This window comes from Coregonus clupeaformis, unplaced genomic scaffold (genome assembly GCF_020615455.1).
Source record: "Coregonus clupeaformis isolate EN_2021a unplaced genomic scaffold, ASM2061545v1 scaf0240, whole genome shotgun sequence".
Taxonomy (NCBI): Eukaryota; Metazoa; Chordata; class Actinopteri; order Salmoniformes; family Salmonidae; genus Coregonus; species Coregonus clupeaformis.
In genome coordinates, this window is record NW_025533695.1 from 320,199 (window position 1) to 333,053 (window position 12,855).

Below are 12,855 nucleotides of genomic sequence, written 5' to 3' on the forward strand. Positions count from 1 at the left end.
AATAGTAGGCCACTCTAAAATGGGCAGTTTTGTCACATAACACAATGCCACAGATGTCTCAGGTTTTGAGGGAGCGTGCAGTTGGCATGCTGACTGCAGGAATGTCCACCAGAGCTGTTGCCAGATAATTGAATGTTCATTTCTCTACCGTAAGCCACCTCCAACGTTGTTTTAGAGAATTTGGCAGTACGTCCAACTGGCCTCACAACCACGTGTATGGCATGGTGGCGGTGGGGTTATACTATGGGCAGGCATAAGCTACGGACAACGAACACAATTGCATTTTATCGATGGCAATTTGAATGCGCAGAAATACCGTGACGAGATCCTCAGGCCCATTGTGAGGCCCATTTTTTCTGTGTCCAACAGATGCATATCTGTATTCCCAGTCACGTGAAATCCATAGATTAGGGCCTAATGAATTTATTTCAATTGACTGATTTCCTCATATGAACTGTAACTCAGTAAAATCAATGAAATTGTTGCATGTTGCGTTTATATTTTTGTTCAGTATAGTTGTAGAATTAGAATCCTTTCTAGAAATACAATCAGTTCTAGAGTTAGAATCAGATTTAGAATGAGAATGTGTTCTATAATTAGAATCAGTTCTATAATTAGAATCAGTTCTATAATTAGAATCAGTTGTGTGGTTTCTAAATGTATTTTTCTGTCTCTACCTCACTCAATACCTTCTGTGGTATCTACATTTACATTTTTAGTCATTTAGCAGACGCTCTTATCCAGAGCGACTTACAGTTAAGTGAGTGCATACATTTTCATACTGCCCCCCCCCCCGTGGGAAACGAACCCACAACCCTGGCGTTGCAAGCGCCATGCTCTACCAACTGTGCTACAGGGGGACTCCATGTTATAATAACCCCTCCCTCTTTCTCCCCCCCCCCCCAGGAGATGAAGTGTCTCAATATGTCAGTGGGCAGGGGGCTGATCCTGGTCTTCCCAGCTCTCCTGTGTTCCCTGGTCAGCTTGACCCTGGTGACCCTGGTCAGGGAGGTCGAAGGTCAGAAGGTCCCCGTCCTCAACATCGCTGTGATCCTGGGCCGCACGCGCTACATCTCCGACCGGGACATTCGGGCTCTCTGGAGCAAAGAGGACCCCATGGACGTCAACGTGGTCACCCTATTGGTCAACGAGACCGACCCCAAGAGCATCATCACCCACGTGTGCGACCTGATGTCTGGGACCAAGATCCACGGGGTGGTGTTCGGTGACGGGACGGACCAGGAGGCCATCGCTCAGATATTGGATTTTATTTCCTCCCAGACACTGATCCCCATCCTGGGCATCCACGGGGGCTCCTCCATGATCATGGCTGATAAGGTGAGGAGGGAGGGAGGGAGGAGGGAGGGAGGGAGGGAGGAGCGGGGGGCTCCTGGCTGATAAGTTAGAATTATAATAACATGGGGAGGTGAATATATGTGTCCTGTGGAAATGTTTTATTTTTTTTCCACATCCCAACTCCCCCTGAGACACCTGCTGGGGTGCCACTGTACAGCACCCCCTGGTTCAAATAGGGTTAAAGTGCCTTGCTTAAGAGCACATCAACAGATTTGTTCACCTTGTCGGCGCCGGTATTTGAACCAGCGACCTTTCGGTTACTGACCCAACTCTCTAACCTTGAGGCTACCTGCCGCCCCTAGGTGAGGATGGATGGGGTGAGGAGGAGGGGAGAGAGGGGTGGGGAGGGAGGGAGGGAGGAGGAGAAGGAGGGTGGTTGACTGGAGTCATCTGCCTTGTTGTTTTTTTGACTCTTGTGTGGGTTTACTTTTTTTTCAGAATATGTGTGAAAACAGATAGTGTGTGTGTGGAGAAATTAGTGGATGAATGGATGGCTGAAATTGCAAAACTACCATTTTGAGTTCTGCCTTTCGTTAAAGGTTCTGCTAGTTACATTTACAGACGCTCTTATCCAGAGCGACTTAGAAATTGGTGCATTCAACTTATGATAGCCAGTGGGACAACCACTTTTTTTTTTTAATGGGGGGTGGGGGAAGAAGGATTACTTTTATACTATTCCAGGTATTCCTTAAAGAGGTAGGGTTGTGTCTCCGGAAGGTGGTGAGTGACTCCGCTGTCCTGGCGTCGTGAGGGAGCTTGTTCCACCATTGGGGTGCCAGAGCAGCGAATAGCTTTGACTGGGCTGAGCGGGAACTGTGCTTCCGTAGAGGTAGGGGAGCTAGCAGGCCAGAGGTGGATGAACGTAGTGCCCTCGTTTTGGTGTAGGGTCTGATCAGAGCCTGAAGGTAAGGAGGTGCCGTTCCCCTCACAGCTCCGTAGGCAAGCACCATGGTCTTGTAGTAGATGTGAGCCTCAACTGGAAGCCAGTGGAGTGTGCGGAGGAGCGGGGTGACATGAGAGAACTTGGGAAGGTTGAACACCAGACGGGCTGCGGCATTCTGGATGAGTTGTAGGGGTTTAATGGCACAGGCAGGGAGCCCAGCCAACAGCGAGTTGCAGTAATCCAGACGGGAGATGACAAGTGCCTGGATTAGGACCTGTGCCGCTTCCTGTGTAAGGCAGGGTCGTACTCTGCCAAATTTTGTAGAGCATGAACCTGCAGGATCGGATCACCGCTTTGATGTTAGTGGAGAACGACAGGGTGTTGTCCAGGGTTACGCCAAGGTTCTTTGCACTCTGGGAGGAGGACACAATGGAGTTGTCAACCGTGATGGCGAGATCATGGAGCGGGCAGTCCTTCCCCGGGAGGAAGAGCAGCTCCGTCTTGCCGAGGTTCAGCTTGAGGTGGTGATCCGACATCCACACTGATATTTCTGCCAGACATGCAGAGATGCGATTCGCCACCTGGTTATCAGAAGGGGGAAAGGAGAACATTAATTGTGTGTCGTCTGCATAGCAATGATAGGAGAGACCATGTGAGGATATGACAGAGCCAAGTGACTTGGTGTATAGAGAGAATAGGAGAGGGCCTAGAACTGAGCCCTGGGGGACACCTGTGGTGAGAGCACGTGGTGCGGAGACAGATTCTCGCCACGCCACCTGGTAGGAGCGACCTGTCAGGTAGGACGCAATCCAAGAGTGAGCATCGCCGGAGATGCCCAACTCGGAGAGGGTGGAGAGGAGGATCTGATGGTTCACAGTATCAAAGGCAGCAGACAGGTCTAGAAGGATAAGAGCAGAGGAGAGAGAGTTAGCTTTAGCAGTGCGGAGAGCCTCCGGGACACAGAGAAGAGCAGTCTCAGTTGAATGACCATTCTTGAAACCTGACTGGTTTGGATCAAGAAGTTCAATCTGAGAGAGATAGCAGAAGAGTTAGCTAGAGACGGCACGTTCAAGAGTTTTGGAGAGAAAAGAAAGAAGGGATACGGGTCTGTAGTTGTTGACATCGGAGGGATCGAGTGTAGGTTTTTTGAGGAGGGGTGCAACTCTCGTTCTCTTGAAGACGGAAGGGACATGGCCAGTGGTCAAGGATGAGTTGATGAGCGAGGTGAGGTAAGGGAGAAGGTCTCCGGAAGTGGTCTGGAGAAGAGAGGAGGGGATAGGGTCAAGCGGGCAAGTTGTTGGGCGGCCGGCCGTCACAAGTCGCAAAATGTCATCTGGAGAGAGAGGGGAGAAAGAAGTCAAAGCATAGGGTAGGGCAGTGTGAGCAGGACCAGCGGTGTCATTTGACTTAATAAATGAGGATCGGATGTCGTCAACCTTCTTTTCAAAATGGTTGACGAAGTCATCCACAGAGAGAGAGGAGGGAGGGGGAGGAGGAGGAGGATTCAGCAGGGAGGAGAAGGTGGCAAAGAGCTTCCTAGGGTTAGAGGCAGAGGCTTGAAATTTAGAGTGGTAGAAAGTGGCTTTAGCAGCAGAAACAGAGGAAGAGAATGTAGAGAGGAGGGAGTGAAAAGATGCCAGGTCCGCAGGGAGTCTAGTTTTCCTCAATTTCCGCTCGGCTGCCCGGAGCCCTGTTCTGTGAGCTCGCAATGAGTCATCAAGCCACGGAGCTGGAGGGGAGGACCGAGCCGGCCGGGAGGAAAGGGGACATAGAGAGTCAAAGGATGCAGAAAGGGAGGAGAGGAGGGTTGAGGACGCAGAATCAGGAGATCGGAGGGAGAAGGATTTAGCAGAGGGAAGAGATGATAGGATGGAAGAGGAGAGAGTAGCGGGAGAGAGAGAGCGAAGGTTGCGACGGCACATTACCATCTGAGTAGGGGCAGAGTGAGTAGTGTTGGAGGAGAGCGAGAGAGCTTGGCATGGGTTAGGGTGGGGTATCTGCTTGGCATGGGTTAGGGTGGGGTATCTTCTTGGCATGGGTTAGGGTGGGGTTCTGTTCAGCTGAACCTCTCTCTCTCTCTCTCTATCTCCTGGTGGTATCTAGTACTGACTGGTTCTGTCTCCAGGTGGTATCTAGCACTGACTGGTTCTGTCTCCAGGTGGTATCTAGTACTGACTGGTTCTGTCTTCAGGTGGTATCTCTAGTACTGACTGGTTCTGTCTCCAGGTGGTATCTAGTACTGACTGGTTCTGTCTCCAGGTGGTATCTCTGGTACTGACTGGTTCTGTCTCCAGGTGGTATCTAGTACTGACTGGTTCTGTCTCCAGGTGGTCTCTAGTACTGACTGGTTCTGTCTCCAGGTGGTATCTAGTACTGACTGGTTCTGTCTCCAGGTGGTATCTAGTACTGACTGGTTCTGTCTCCAGGTGGTATCTCTGGTACTGACTGGTTCTGTCTCCAGGTGGTATCTAGTACTGACTGGTTCTGTCTCCAGGTGGTCTCTAGTACTGACTGGTTCTGTCTCCAGGTGGTATCTAGTACTGACTGGTTCTGTCTCCAGGTGGTCTCTAGTACTGACTGGTTCTGTCTCCAGGTGGTATCTAGTACTGACTGGTTCTATCTCCAGGTGGTATCTAGTACTGACTGGTTCTGTCTCCAGGTGGTATCTCTAGTACTGACTGGTTCTGTCTCCAGGTGGTATCTAGTACTGACTGGTTCTGTCTCCAGGTGGTATCTAGTACTGACTGGTTCTGTCTCCAGGTGGTATCTAGTACTGACTGGTTCTGTCTCCAGGTGGTATCTCTGGTACTGACTGGTTCTATTGGAGCGATGTAGGAAGTATTGTATTGTGTTGTATTATCCCTGTGTTGTTCTCCCACTATCGACTAGGAACCAATCTATCTGGCCCTATCTTACTGCCTAATGTATTAACCCTATCTATCTTACTGCTTAATGTATTAACCCTATCTATCTTACTGCTTAATGTATTAACCCTATCTATCTTACTGCTTAATGGATTAACCCTATCTATCTAAGTATACGGCCCAATCTTCCGTTGAGTGTTGCCTGCGTTTCTGAGTTTCAGAGTGGACATTAATGAGACTAGTCCTGAGTGATCAAAGGAAACAAGGGAAGGAAACAAGGGAAGTTATTGTTGGAACCAGGCATGTCAGACTCCATTAGAGATCTATCTATCTGGAACACACAGTCCATTAACCCACTGGAGACACCGCATGGGGCGTATGTGCCACTAGGTCTGTGTGTGTGTTTGCTTGTGTGTGTGTGTGTGTGTGTGTTTGCTTGTGTGTGTGTGTGTGTTTGCGTGTGTGTGTTTGCTTGTGTGTGTGTGTGTGTGTGCTTGCTTGTGTGTGTGTGTGTTTGCTTGTGTGTGTGTGTTTGCTTGTGTGTGTGTGTTTGCTTGTGTGTGTGTGTGTGCTTGCTTGTGTGTGTGTGTGTTTGCTTGTGTGTGTGTGTGTGTGTGCTTGCTTGTGTGTGTTTGTGTGTGTGTTATTGCTTGTGTGTGTGTGTGTGTTTGCTTGTGTGTGTGTGTGTGTTTGCGTGTATGTGTTTGCTTGTGTGTGTGTGTGTGTGCTTGCTTGTGTGTGTGTGTGTGTGTTTGCTTGTGTGTGTGTGCTTGCTTGTGTGTGTGTGTGTGTGTTTGCTTGTGTGTGTGTGTGTTTGCTTGTGTGTGTGTGTGTGTTTGCTTGTGTGTGTGTGTGTGTGTGCTTGCTTGTGTGTGTTTGTGTGTGTGCTTGCTTGTGTGTGTTTGTGTGTGTGTTATTGCTTGTGTGTGTGGTGTGTGTGTGTGTGGTGTGTGTGCTTGTGAATGTATGACTGTCAGTATCCGTGCGTGTTCGTATACTGTATGTGTTGGTGGAGCTGGCGGAGGGGGGACATGCGTACAGATGTCTGTGTGTGTGTGTGTGTGCTTGTGTGTGTGTGTTTGTGTGTGTGTGTGTGTGTGTGTGTGTGTGAGTGTGTGTGTGTTTGTCCTCCTACTCCAGAGTGTATCATGCTTTAGTCACGTAGAGGCAGAGACAGGGGGGGGAGCTGGTATTGGCTTTAGTCATGTAGAGAGCTCTATACAGACAGGCAGAGACAGGGGGGGAGCTGGTATTGGCTTTAGTCATGTAGAGAGCTCTATACAGACAGAGACAGGGGGGGAGCTGGTATTGGCTTTAGTCATGTAGAGAGCTCTATACAGACAGACAGAGACAGGGGGGAGCTGGTATTGGCTTTAGTCATGTAGAGAGCTCTATACAGACAGGCAGAGACAGGGGGGGAGCTGGTATTGGCTTTAGTCATGTAGAGAGCTCTATACAGACAGACAGAGACAGGGGGGGAGCTGGTATTGGCTTTAGTCATGTAGAGAGCTCTATACAGACAGGCAGAGACAGGGGGGAGCTGGTATTGGCTTTAGTCATGTAGAGAGCTCTATACAGACAGAGACAGGGGGGGAGCTGGTATTGGCTTTAGTCATGTAGAGAGCTCTATACAGACAGACAGAGACAGGGGGGGAGCTGGTATTGGCTTTAGTCATGTAGAGAGCTCTATACAGACAGACAGAGACAGGGGGGAGCTGGTATTGGCTTTAGTCATGTAGAGAGCTCTATACAGACAGACAGAGACAGGGGGGGAGCTGGTATTGGCTTTAGTCATGTAGAGAGCTCTATACAGACAGACAGAGACAGGGGGGGTGTAACGATCCCGGCAGTCTGAGTCGGGTCCTGTCTGTGGTCTAGTTGTTCTGCTCGTGATCTCCAGTTTCCCGAGGGTGCTGGAACGCTCCGGGGAGCTCTCTTGATTTCCGCACCTGCATCCCATCAGCAATCTGCACACCTGGTCCTGATCATCACCCTTCTTAGGCTCTGGTCTAACATCCATTCCCTGTCGGATCGTTAGCCATTAACATCATTCTCCCGGAACCTTCACCCAACCCCCTGCCGTGCCATCGTTTAACCTGCCACTTCACCTCCACCTACTCATCTCCGCCACCCGCTCCGTCTCCTGGATTATTCTGCACCTTTTGAATCTGTAATAAACCCTCACCTTCGTTCAACTCTCCTTGTCCTGGTCTGCTTCTGGGTTCTGTCTTAGGGAACCGTGACAGAACGATCCGCCATTAATGAACCCAGCGGATCTGGACTCTGTTCGCCATGCCATTTCCCATCAGGAGAAGATGTTGGGACAACATAGCACGGCACTACAGGAGATCGCTGTAGTTCGAACCTTTCTACGTTGAGGAGGTCAGAACTAACGCGAAGCTTTCCGGTGGAGGATCACTACCGGTCTCACCGATCTCGCCCGCCGCTTCTGAGCTGGGTCCTTCCGTGAGCCCAAGGTTCCGACGCGGATAAATATGAGGGGGAGCTGGGAAGATGCCGCTCTTTTATGCAGTGTGGATTAGTTGTTCGATCTACAGCCCTACTTTATAGCTGACACAGACAAGGCTAGGGATAGCCTTTGTGATTGAGTTGCTGCGGGTGAGGCTGGAGTGGGCTTCAGCCGCTTGGGAACGACAGATCCCTGCACGGCTTCACACCAGGGTTAGCGAGATGAGGAAGTCTTGAATCCCGAGGGAGGGACGCAGCTAGGCGCCTGTTTTCGCTTCGCACAAGGAACTCGCAGCGTGGCCGACTTCGTGATCGAAGCCTCAAGACGTTGGCTGTGGAGAGTGGGTGGAATGAGGAGTTTGCAAGCGGCCTTTACCAGGGGTCGGAGCAGCTCAAGGATGAGTTGATCTCCTATCCGGAGCCTAGTGACTGGACACTTGGTAGCCTTGTATTCGGGTGTGGATAATCGAGTCCGAGAGCCGAAGGAGGGAGAAGCAATGGGGTCGGCCCAATCGATCAGCTTCTCAGTTCCAGGGTGGGTGGTGGACAGAACACGCGATCATTCTCCACAAAAGATTAGTGGAGAGGCTCTCTCCCGATTCTGGAACCCATGCAAGTGGGGAGGCAGGTAACCAAGGAGGAGCGAGTCAACATAGACGTAAGACCAACTGTTGCCTCTACTGTGGTAGCTGACATTACATCTCCACTTGTTCCCGGCGGTCGCTCGAACTGCCGGCTCGAAAGTTGGGAGGACTTTTAGGAGCCAGTTTAACCTCTAGTACCTTGTCAGACCCGCTTCTCGGCTATTGTGAACAGGAATCAGAGCTTAGCGATTAACGTTTTGTCGATCTCAGGTGCCGATGGAAGCTTGATGCCGAAAGTTGGTGGAACAGCTGGGGCTTTCCAAGGAGCAATTGCCGGAAGCCATTGAAGCGACCACTCTGAACGGCAGTAGTTGGACGATACGATGAGGAGAACCGTAAGATGCTGTTGTGGGAATATTGAGATGATTTATTCTTCATTCTGCCGCCTTCCCATGTTCCTCTGGTCCTTGGATACCCCTGGCTGAAGGAAGACAATCCCAGCTCGATTGGGTGACGGGCAAGGTAAGAGATGGAGCCTTGATGTATGCTAACGTTCAAGACTGCCTGTCCCCATTCGGTTCCCAGTCAGGTGGTTGAGGCTAAACCCCAGATTTGTCCCTGGTTCCCGAGACATATCAATTTGGGGGGAAGTGTTCAGTACAGAAGGCCTGTCACTCTCCCCACGAATATGATTGTGCATCAACCTGTTCCCTGGAGCGTCTAACCCCAAGGGAAGGTTATACAGATCTCCCGACCTGAACGTGAGGCTTTGGAGACCTACATCAAGGAGTCCCTAGTGGTCTCGTCGCTCCTCGGCATCACCCCCTGGGGGTAGGATTTCTTCTTTGTGGGTAAGAAGGATGGCTCTCTTCGACCGATTGATTATCGGGGGTTGAATGAAATCACGGCCAAGAACAAGTATCCCCTGCCCTGATGAGTTTGCCTTCGACCCTACAGGGTGCTACGGTGTTACTAAGTAGATAGCAATGGTATCACATGGTCGGATCAGAGAGGGAACGAGTTTGAAAACAAGGGTACTGGATAGGGATGCGTGGAACAATGCTAGCGATTCAGAATGGTGAAACGCCAGAGATAGATGTTTTGTGTGTATCTGGATGACATTCGAAAGAACCCCGACAGCCACATGTCGGCAGGTTGAGCGATTGTTGGAGAATCGCGTTCGTGAAGGCGAGAAGTGGGAGTTTCACGCCCACACAACATCCTTCCGAATCATTCCAGGGGAGAGATTAGGATGGACCAGGAGAAGGTTAGAGCGGTTTGGAATGGGCCCAGCCCGGACGAGATTGCAGCTCCAGAGATTTTTGGGGTTTGAATTTCTAGAGATTATCCGGATTACAGCCGTGGCCGCGTCCGCTAATGCCGACTCAGTGATCAGGAGCGAACGGAGGCGGATCGAGCCGCTTGGATTTGAAGAGGGATTCACCAACGCACCGAGTTCCTCAACCGAAGGCCGCCAGTTGTGCTGAAGTGGACGCTGCCTGATGTGGGAGTTGGCGCCATCCTGTCGCAGCGATGCTCCACGGACAGTAAACTCCATCCCTGCGCCGACTACTCGCCCCGCCCGGAGAGGAATTACGACGAGGGTAACGGGAGCTTCAGGTGAAACTTGCCTTGGAGGAGTGGCGCCACTGGCTGGAGGGGGGCGGAGCAACCGTTATGTTGGACCGACCACAAGAATTTGTTACGCAATAAGTAGAGCCTCAACTCGCCAGGCCAGGTGGTCGCGTGTTTTTCGGACGATAATTTTTTCTGACGCTCCGACCTGGATCTAAGAACGGCAAGGGGACGCTGTCGGATGTTCTCCAAGACGGAGGAGAGTGGGTCAAGACGAGAAACCCGAACCGCGTCGAGGAGCTGTTAGGTGGAAGATTGAGGAGGAGGTGATGGAGGCTCCTGAGCAGCCCGTCCGTAAGTCACCCGTGGTTGTTTGATGCCTGAGTGGTCGCCCCAAGCCTCAAATGGTTCCACGCCAGCAAGATGGTCGCCGGGTGGCTCGGACGATGGCGAGATGGTGGCTGCCACGGCCGAGGATACGGGTATGTTGTGCGTCAGTGTGTGCGAGAATAAGAGTACCAATCGCCCAGCTCTGGACTACTTCACACCCCCCCTATTCCCGCCGCGACCATGGTGATCGGCCCTGGACTTTGTCACTGTTGCCGCTTGAGGGGAACACGGGTGATATGTGAAGATTAGCAAGTTGCCCACCTTGTGCCAATTTGCCCAGAGACCGAGATCTGGTTAGGAGGTTCAGGGTCACGGTTTGCCCAGTGATATCAAGTGCCACCGTGGCCCTCAGTACCTCTGCTGTCTGGAAGTCTTTGTTTGGCAGTTGAGTACAGTAGTCACATCTGGGTTTACCAATCTAATGGTAGGGGAGAGAGCCAACCAGAAGACGTGAATCCACGCCACGCTGCCGGCCTCTTCAACCCCACCTCCGGGTCTCAGTTGCCTTGGGCCGAGAATGCCCACACCTACATCTGCCACTGGATGTCCCCCTTCCAGTGCCTGTATGGATACCAACCCCCCTTGTTCCCTTCTCAGGAGAGGGAGCCCTCAGTGCCTCTGTTAGGGGCCAGATTCGCGGTTGCCACGGACTGGCATCGGCCAGAAAGCACTCTTAGAGTTCGGACCGGGATCAGCTCCAGGCGAGGGATCCCCGCCTCCCACCTACACCATCGGAGATAGGGTCTGTGGCCACACGGGATCCCTCACGGACTGAGTCAGGAAGTGTTACCGAGTTATTGGTCGCTTTGTGGTGGAGAAGGTGATAATCGGTGGCAGTGACCCAAACTCCCGAGGACGCGAGTATCCCACCTTTATGTCTCCTGCCTCAAGCCTGTTTTCCTAGCTCGTTGCCCTCCGCCCCTCCCCCCCCCCCCTCGGATGATGGAGGTGGTCTGCCTAAGGGGTGCGCGACGCATCATGGACTTCTAGACGGGGGGCGGGGCATATCTCGTGGGACTGGGAGGGGGAGGGTCTGAAGAGAGGAGTTGGATTCCGGGAAGAAGATGGACCATCAGTGACTTTAGTGGGCCCCGGGAGCCCCTGGCGTCTGGCCGGAGTGGGGGTATGTAACGATCCCGGCAGTTGAGTGGGTCGTCTGTGGTCTAGTTGTTTGCTCGTGATCTCAGTTTCCCGAGGGTGTGGAACGCTCGGGGACCCTGATTTCCGCACCTGCATCCATAGCAATCTGCACACCGTTGATATCACCCTCTTAGGCCTGGTTAAATCATTGCCTGCCGGATGTTAGCCATAAAATCTCCGAACCTTACAACCCCCGCCGTGACATCTTACATTGCCACTTACCTCCACATACCGCCACCCGCCTGCGCCTCCTGGATTATTCTGCACCTTTTGAATCTGTAATAAACCCTCACCTTCGTTCAACTCTCCTTGTCCTGGTCTGCTTCTGGGTTCTGTCTTAGGGAACCGTGACAGGGGGAGCTGGTATTGGCTTTAGTCATGTAGAGAGCTCTATACAGGCAGACAGAGACAGGGGGGGAGCTGGTATTGGCTTTAGTCATGTAGAGAGCTCTATACAGACAGACAGAGACAGGGGGGAGCTGGTATTGGCTTTAGTCATGTAGAGAGCTCTATACAGACAGACAGAGACAGTGGGGGAGCTGGTATTGGCTTTAGTCATGTAGAGAGCTCTATACAGACAGACAGAGACAGGGGGGAGCTGGTATTGGCTTTAGTCATGTAGAGAGCTCTATACAGGACAGAGACAGGGGGGGGAGCTGGTATTGGCTTTAGTCATGTAGAGAGCTCTATACAGGCAGAGACAGGGGGGGAGCTGGTATTGGCTTTAGTCATGTAGAGAGCTCTATACAGACAGACAGAGACAGGGGGGGAGCTGGTATTGGCTTTAGTCATGTAGAGAGCTCTATACAGACAGGCAGAGACAGGGGGGGAGCTGGTATTGACATGTCATTTAAAACAGCCCCCTGTGTGTTCCTGTGTGACACCACGGGGTTATTTCACCAGAGGAAGTGTGGCTGTGAGACCAGACAACAAGAACTCACAACGTTGTCAAATTGACTTCAGAATCTGTCGTTTGTCCACGGATTGATAAACGTAGATTATTGACGGTTAGTTTTAGGCAATAATTCTGAGTGATAAAGGTAAAGGCTAAGGTTAGGGAAAGGGTTAAAACAGAAGAAAAAAAATTTGACAGTTAGGTTTAGGCATTCATTCCAAGAGGTTAAGGGTTAAAGGTTTGGGAAAGGCTTAGCACTGGGAACCCTCTGAGCCGGTGTTCGTGGCTTACGCCGAATCCCTCCGTCCCCGCCCACAACGCCGTAGCAAGCCGTGAGCCCGCTTCATGGTAATAGCTTTTGAAAGGTAGATTCCCAACGTCCTGGGGACCTGGATGGACGTCGGATTTCGCCTTGGAAATGGTGTTACCTGGCTGGGCCAGAAGGAGTGCAATACTATATGTAAGAAATGATAGACCAGAAAAGAGAGAGAGACAGACGTGCGTGCGTGTGTGTGTGTGTTCGGTGTGTGTTCGGTGTGTGTGTGTGTGTGTGTGTTCGGTGTGTGTTCGGTGTGTGTGTGTGTGTGTTCGGTGTGTGTGTGTGTGTGTTCGGTGTGTGTGTTTGTGTGTGTTCGGTGTGTGTGTGTGTGTGTGTTCGGTGTGTGTGTGTTCGGTGTGTGTGTGTGTTCGGTGTGTGTG

General features: G+C 51.5%; 1 protein-coding gene across 1 annotated transcript in view; it reads left to right on the forward strand.

The window, feature by feature from the left end:
• The window catches only part of LOC121560377 (glutamate receptor ionotropic, NMDA 2A-like), a gene marked incomplete at its 3' end in the record, with an annotated part of 206,827 nt that overhangs the window by 28,652 nt on the left and 165,320 nt on the right, over positions 1 to 12,855 (forward strand). Inside the window, exon 2 of the mRNA XM_045214348.1 lies at positions 907 to 1,338. Coding sequence (XP_045070283.1) covers positions 910 to 1,338 — 429 coding nt within the window. The remainder of the gene's footprint in view (positions 1 to 906; positions 1,339 to 12,855) is intronic.